General features: G+C 56.5%; 1 protein-coding gene across 1 annotated transcript in view; it reads left to right on the top strand.

Moving 5' to 3' along the window:
* The window catches only part of PPRC1 (PPARG related coactivator 1), a 10039-nt gene extending 3576 nt beyond the window's left edge, over positions 1–6463 (top strand). The window contains exons 5-14 of the mRNA XM_031061422.1: positions 1–477; positions 891–944; positions 1314–1374; positions 1710–1795; positions 1963–2761; positions 4812–4985; positions 5152–5215; positions 5432–5553; positions 5689–5840; positions 6132–6463. Coding sequence (XP_030917282.1) covers positions 1–477; positions 891–944; positions 1314–1374; positions 1710–1795; positions 1963–2761; positions 4812–4985; positions 5152–5215; positions 5432–5553; positions 5689–5840; positions 6132–6235 — 2093 coding nt within the window. The 3' untranslated portion in view covers positions 6236–6463. The remainder of the gene's footprint in view (positions 478–890; positions 945–1313; positions 1375–1709; positions 1796–1962; positions 2762–4811; positions 4986–5151; positions 5216–5431; positions 5554–5688; positions 5841–6131) is intronic.
* Positions 6464–7636: the final 1173 nt, after the last annotated feature.

The raw sequence follows: 7636 nt of genomic DNA on the forward strand, positions 1-7636 counted from the left end.
CTCTGGCCCCAGCCCAGCCCCTGCCAGCCCCCTCAGCTGCCACTGCCCAGCCCAGCAGCATCCCTCCTGCAGTGCCAGTCCCCCAGGCTGTCCCCACCCAGCCTCCAGAGGAGTCCCAAGCTGCAACTCCCAACCAGCTCCCAAAGGCTCCCCCAGCTGCCATCTGCTGCCCAGCAGAGGAGTCCCCTGCCCCTGTTGGGGAGTCCCCTGGGACCCACGCCACGGAGAAGGCTGTAGAGCCAGGGAAGGAGGCAGCGGATAAAACCTCGTTGGAGCCCAAGGCAGCTGCTGGGCAGGAGGTGTCTGGCCAAAAATCCACCTCCCAGGCTGTGGCACCACCACGGAAAGCAGGTCGAGAGAGCAGCCTTCCCACCAAGGCACCCCATGTGCGGCCATGGAGGCACCAGCCACTCCTCAGCCCAGCCCAGCCCAGAGACAGCAGCAAGGACATTGTGCAAGCCTTCATCAGCGAGATCGGTGAGTGGGAGGGCTGCAGGATGCTGGGTTGAGTGTCAGCAGCCAGCAAGGCTGCAGTGCTGCTGGCAGCCTGGGTAGCAGGACCGGTTCCTGGCACTTCTGGGGATGAGGGTGGCAAAGCCATGCCCACAGGCTTGCAGTCTCTTCCCAGTACTCTGCTAGGATGTTGCCTACAATTGATGGTCTGGGCTGGCTGTCCTGAAACTACTTCCTTCTGGGACTACAGAGCTGGCTGCTCCTGTCCTTGTGGGAGACACACAGCTGCTGCAGGCTCTGTTACTGCTGTTCCTCCCCAGTGCTTGTCCCACCATCCAGGGAGGCTAATGCAGGGGGAGAATGGGGTTGGGGTGCATCACTGTAGTGCTGGGGGAATTCTAACTGATCTGACTTGCTGTGCTTTCTCCCTGGCTCAGGGATTGAAGCCACCGACCTGTCCAGCCTGCTGGAGCAGTTTGAGAAGTCTGAAGGTGCGGATCTGGCATGCCATCCCCTGCAGGGCTCCCTCTGTGCCATGCTGGCCTCCCTGGGCTGTCCATGCTCCCTGTGTCAGGATGGTAGTGGGAGGGCTGTGATGCTGCTGCCTGTGGGCTCATGTTACCCTGCCTGGGTGTTTTGTCCTGTGCCTCCATCTCCTTGGCCTGTGGAAATATCTGGGGGTCCCCATGGCAACCAAAGGGGTGGTGAAGAGTCTGTGAAGGATAAAGGATGTGCAGCTCCTATCTTCAGGGAGCTGGGTTTCAGGTGCTCTGCTCTTCCAGGCTGTTCTTGGGGTGCTTTGTTGACGCTGTCCTTCAGCCCTATTTGGTGCCCCTCTCACCTACCTGTTCTCTTTTCAGCCAAGAAAGAGGAAACTCCTGTACAGCCCCCTGAGGAACGGCAGCTGACAGGGAGCTCTGGGTGAGTATCAAAACCTTGGCAGCTGGTGCCCAGCATGGAGCCCAGCAGAGCAAGGGCACAGGGCAGCTTTCAGTCCTGGCAGGATTTGAAGTGTGGTGGTGCTGTGTCCATTGGCCCGGGAGGGGCTGGGCTTGTTGCTGGACTGTGACAGAGCTGGTACTTAGAGGGGAAAAACTGGGACAAGCAGTGATGGGTATGACAAGGCTGTGCAAGTTTTATCCTTGCAGCTCTCTTGCATCCTCTGTCCTCGTGAACTGGCCAGTGGGGCAGATTGAGTGGGGAGTGCGGCTGGGCTTTGCTTGCTGTGTTTGACAAAGCTCTTTTCCCATTCTCAGACCTGAGACCCAGCAGGAAGCACCAACCCAGCAGGACAGGAAGCCCCCAGATGGGCTGCAGGCCTCTGAGCTGGCCAATGTGGCAGGTAAAGAATACTTGGGACAGAGGAGGGTAGTATGCCATGTCGTGGCAGGGCTGCAGTGTGTCTGAGGGGACACCTTGGGGAGTGAGGGGGGCTGGGATATGAGGGAGCCCCAGCTAGGTGGGTTGCAGCAAAGGGCTGCTCTTGTAAGCGTTCTGGTGCTCTCCCAGGCCTCACGCCCCCAGCGACACCTCCTCACCAGCTCTGGAAGCCTTTGCCTGCTGTCTCACTGCTGGCCAAGACCAAGTCACCTGGGTCCTTGCCTCAGGAAGGGCCCCAGAAGACAACCAAGCTGACGAAAGCCAAGCCACTGCTCCCAAACAAGATCCAGGTGAAGAGCGTGGTGCCGGCCCCTGCCAGCACAGCCCCCAGCCACGTCTGCTCGGGAGACCACGACTACTGCATCCTGGGTGCACCGCAGCCCGAGAGCAGCAATAGCCCTGGCACGCAGCCCCCTGCCGAAGGAGGCTCCCGCTGGAATGTCAAACACCACCAGGACATCACTATCAAACCCATCTCCTCCTTAACCAAATGGACGCTGGACCAACCTGAGCCCCCCCCCCCAGCCCCCGACACCACCATGGGGCACAGCCCGGAGCCGCTGGGGATGGCCTGCCCATCTCCCCTGGATTATCGGACTACCATCCCCAACAAGGCCAGCACTGGGTGCAGCAGTCCCCCCACCTCAGTGCTCCTGTCTCCAGCTGCATCCCCCTGCCGGGAGCAGGAGGTGCTGGCTCCCAGTGCCCAGCCCAGCCATGCTGCTGCCAAGAGGTCCCTGCGCTGCTACCGGAGACCCCAGGACTCACCCAGCCCCTCTACCGACAGCTGGAGGGCTGGCCGGAGCCGTGCCAGCCGTTCTTTCAGCTCCAGTTCAGATGGAGCTAGCGAGTCCTCATCTTCATCTTCATCCTCGTCCTCCCGATCCCGGTCACGGTCGCTCTCCCCACCTCCCAAGCGGTGGCGAAGGTAAGCAGTGCATTGTTGCTGGCTCTTGGGGCAGTGTCTTGGTTTGAAAAGACAGGTGTCTGCTAAGGAGGGCAGGAGCCTCTCTTGAAATTGAAAATGTAAACCTCCTCCCTCCAAATTATTATAATTTTGAAATTAAGGGGCTATCAGGCAAAGATATGGGAATAGAAATAACAGTTCTTTACTAGGAAAATTAAAATAAAAATGCAGTAATACAAAAAAACACCGGCAGAGTCAGAATACAACCTGATTAAATGGTGGCTGCCATCCTCCTGGAGTGACAGGTGTGGTTCTGTTGAAGCAGTGATCCTGTAGAAGGGTGTAGTTTTCCTCTGAAGGTCCAGTGGTGGTGTAGATGGGCCTGGTCTTCCTCTGGGCATCCGGTGGAAAAAGGCTCCCCTGGGTTTCCAAATATCAGATTTTTCTTTAGGTAGGAATGCTTGGCTCCTCCCCCTGGGTGGAGAATTTCACAATGGGATGATGTAATTTTTTGCAGTGAAAGTCAATGGCCCATTAACTGAAGATATTTCCCTGTATGAAGGATGGGTAATGGAAGAGATAAAGAACACTGCTGCACCTGGTTTCAACAGGTGGTGATAGAATACCTGTAGTATTTCTGGTTACATCTTTCATTGCAGCCTAAGACAGGCAGTTGTCCAGAGGCCAGTCTTTTGCAGGAGCCCAGACACATCTTTATGGTCCTACTAGGTGGCTGGATTTGATGCTTGTGGCCCTTCTGAAGAGATGTTTGGCTCACAGAGGGTGGGGGAGCTGCAGCAACACCCTGACCATCCAGTTCTGGCTGCAGCCCACATCTGGACCCATATGCCTGCAAAGCCACCACTGAGCCAGACTTCCTTACTCCTTCAGAAACACCCAAACCATGTTACAAGTCCTTGGCTGCATCTTTGCTTTTTTTCTGGAGTATTACAGCAGGTGTTCATATTTGTGCTGTGGGACTGCTGCAGCCCTTGGTACAGAAATGAGAGGAACCTCAGTGGAGCTCTCCAGGGAGCTGCTGGAGGCAAGCAGGGAAAAACCTGTCTGGCTCAGCTGCCTCAGGGGCTCCCTGTTCTCCTTATGCAGGTGGCTGTGTAGGAAAGTGGGACAACTTGGACTCTGTGGGATGCATTTCTTTTGGAGTCCTTGTGCATCTGAGTGATGTGCAGCCTGTCCCAGCTGGGCTGGGAGGCACTGGAGGTAGTGAAGGGTTTCTCCTTCTGTAGTTCTCTTGGTGTTCAGCCAGTTCTGGAGACATCCCTGGGCATGAGGGGCCTGTCCAACCAAGACCCCTTCATTGATAGCCAGTAAATGCAGAGGCTGGAGCTGGAAAGGGCAGGTATAAAAGTGCCATGTTTCATGGATGTGAAGCTTGGGGATTGTGAAGCAACACATCTGGCTCGGCTTTCGAGCAAATCAGCTGGCCTTGTGCCAGAAAATGTCCCTATGTACTGTGCCACCCTGACTTGCTGTCTTCCAGGAGAATGTGGCATAGGAATATGTGGCAGAGCCAGGCAGCGTGCCCTGCCAGGGTTTGCCTATGGCAGGGACCACCTATGGCCAGCATGTCTGGAGAGAGACTGTGCTCCTGGCTGGAGGAAGCAGAGCTTAATCCCAGCTGTGTTTTGGTCCTGCTGTCCTTAAGGTTTCCCTGGCCCTGCTGGAGAAGCTCTTGCAGTCTCTTTTCACATGGCTGTTGAGCATGAGGTGGATATAGTGTTGTCCTGTGCATCGTGTGGGGCTCAGCACAGAAGTCCCAGCCCTTTCTGAGCCCTCCCAGGCACAGCCCTGTGCTTCACAGTGCCCCCATGACTATTTCTTGTTCTGTGGAAGCTGTGCCTCCTGTGAGCCTGCTCCCTTTTCTCTGTGGCATTGGGAGCCAAATGGAGCAAACATTTCTGTAGTGTTGCTGCCCTGGCAATCATGCTGGGGATGGGTCCTGTCTGAGTGGGATGCTGAATACCATGGGGACAATGGATATCTTGTTCTGCTTTGGAGCCTTATGATGCTGGACAAAGGGAAGGCTCAGCTGTATCTCTCCTTCTCCCAGGTACCGCTCAAGATGTTCCCACAGCTCCTCCTCTCGCTCCAGCTGTGGGTCATGTGGCAGGTCCCGGGACAGGTCTTCATCCTCATCATCAACGTCCTCCTACTCATCCAGGTCTACATCCCGCAGCCAGTCCCGCTCCCCCTCACCCCGCGGGAGGAGTAGCAGGTGGAGAAGGTGAGCGTGGCCATCCTGCAGAGGTGTGAACTCTCCCCAACCCATCTCCCAGCCTTCTGTGGAGGAGGGATGGACCCACTCCTTTAAGACCTCCCTTGTGTTTGGAATCACTCTTATGACACCCCTATGATTCCATAGCTCATGTGTCTGGTTTCTGCCCTGACAGATACAGCTATGATGCACAGGACCACTACCAAAGGCAGAGGATCCTCCAGAAGGAACGTGCAATAGTGAGTGATGGACGGCTGGGAATCTGGGACTGGAAATTTGGGGGTTCACAGCCCCTCTGTCACTTCAGAAACAGAGGGGGTTTCTGCAGGGGGCTGCAGCCTTGCCAGCAGCATTGCTGGGAGGCCCTGGCCAAGGCACAGTGTGGTGGGAGGCCATGCAGGGAGGGTGTTCTGTGCGAGAGGTTCTGCTCATGGATGGGACATTCCTGCCCACAGGAGGAGCGTCGAGTTGTGTTTATTGGCAAGATCCCCAGCAGGATGACACGGTCGGAGCTGCGGCACCGCTTCTCTGTGTTTGGGGACATTGAGGAGTGTACCCTGCATTTCCGCTCCGAGGGGTAAGAGCTGTGGGAAGATGGGTCAGTCCCTTCACAGGGATGAGTCCTCTTGGCCCTTTTCCCATTACTCAAGGGGATGTTGCAGACCAAGGGGGGACAAACATAACTGTTGCTGCTGATCTCCTCCAATGTCAGGGATAACTATGGCTTTGTCACCTACCGGTATGCTGAGGAAGCCTTCGCTGCCATTGAGAGTGGGCACAAGCTGCGTCGCCCAGACGAGCAGCCCTTTGACCTGTGCTTTGGGGGCCGCAGGCAGTTCTGCAGGAGGAACTACGCTGACTTGGGTGAGTTGTACAACCTCCAAGTTGAGAATTGTCCTCTCTGGGTCCTTCTCTTCTTTCCAGAGGCATAGGAGTCCCCATCCTTGGGGTCAGTCAGGGTTGGCAGCAGAACTGCATCCAGGAGCTGTCCTGCCCTGAAGGATTGAATGGGGGCTCCCTGTCTCTCCAGCACTGTGTTGGAGGCTGGCCCAATTCTGGGTCTAGAGGCTGGCAGGTGAAACAAGATAAGAACTTTACTGTGGGAATGGCCATTGTTTCCATGGGCTCAAGACAGCCTCTCCCCATCTCTTCCAGATTCAAACCGTGAGGATTTTGACCCAGCTCCTGTCAAGAGCAAGTTTGACTCCCTGGACTTTGACACTCTGCTGCGGCAGGCACAGCGCAGCCTGCGGAGGTAGCAGCAGGAAAGGCGGAGCACCCGCCCCCAATTTTATACTCAAATACAAAAGGCAAAAAAAGAATGGAGAGAGATATGAGATTTTTAATAAAATGAAAAAGGAAAAAAATTTGTTTTATAACCAGTATTTAAGGAGGATGGGTCATTGGCCTTCAACTGGAGCAGTCCAGGCAAGTGGCAGCCCTGGGCTTGCCCCAGACATATAATAAATATGGATGCCCAAACAGCAGCAGGGCCTTGTTTCCTCTTTTGCATGGGCTATTCCCAGGTGTGGGCTTAGGCTGTGCCCCCCTCAAGACCCCAAGGGCTCCGCCTGTAGTATGGCCCATTGAAATGTTGCACAGGTGATGGACTGGGCACAGGAGTGGGATGTCTGGGGAGAGGGGCAGGATTGAGGTCACCGAGTGTGTGACTGTCACCATGGCAGCCTGCAATGGCCTGGCACGGGGTGACTGCCTCTCTGAGGACCCCTCTGACAGTCTCTTGTGCTCTGTTGGCTGAAGGACTTGGCACCCTGAGGCTCCCAGCCGTTTTGGGGCCACCTGCACCACCCGCAATGGCCACAGGGGGGCAGTGCAAGATGCTCCACGGCCGCTCCCAGCAACGGGCTGGGAATGGGCTCAGCCGTTGGCCAGAGCTCGAGCAGGGCTCTGCTCGCTCCGAGCCCACGGCCCTGTGTGCCTGTCCCCTTCGAGCCTGCTTCTTGGTATTGCTTCGGCTCGCCAGAAAGAGAGGGGAGACATCTCATCTCTGGGTTTCCCCTGAGGGAGAGGTGTTTGTGTGACTGAAGAGAGATTACAGCTGTCTGCAGGGGCATGGTGCTTGGCAGGAAAGGATGGCCAGTGGCAGGGAGGGATGGATGGCGCCTGTCTGGGCCCTCTCAGTGCACTGCAGCTCATGGAGGAGAGGAGCGATCGCAGGCAGCCCCCAAGGGAGCAGGCTTGGGCCTGCTGCCAAGCATCTTTCCTGCTCCCTGTTCTTGTGCTGGCAGTCAGAGAAAAGCTGTGCCTTGGACTGCTCCTGGGCTGGGACAAGCTTGGGGGTCCCTTGCAGGTGGCAGTGCTGACTGAGAATGCTGTCATGGCATCGAGTACCCTGGCTTCAGGACTGGGACAGGCTTGCGGTAGGGTGCAGTGGCACCTGTTTAAGCCCTGTCTTGTCACACCCTGGGTTAGGAAAGCCTGCAGCTGCCCAGCTGGGAGGTGTGGAGGGAAGTGATAGGCAGGGGATGGACCCCCATGCCATTCCCAGGGTTTGTCATGGTGTTTGGGGTGGGCAGGGGCTGGTCAAAGTCCCTTCAAGATCCCTTACTTGGTGGAGGCAGCACCCACTCCAATAGTGTGAGAGCATGGAGGGGAATAGGGGCAATAAACCCAGGGTGGGGGGTTCAGCCAAGTTGATG

This window comes from Geospiza fortis, unplaced genomic scaffold (genome assembly GCF_000277835.1).
Source record: "Geospiza fortis unplaced genomic scaffold, GeoFor_1.0 scaffold130, whole genome shotgun sequence".
NCBI lineage: Eukaryota > Metazoa > Chordata > Aves > Passeriformes > Thraupidae > Geospiza > Geospiza fortis.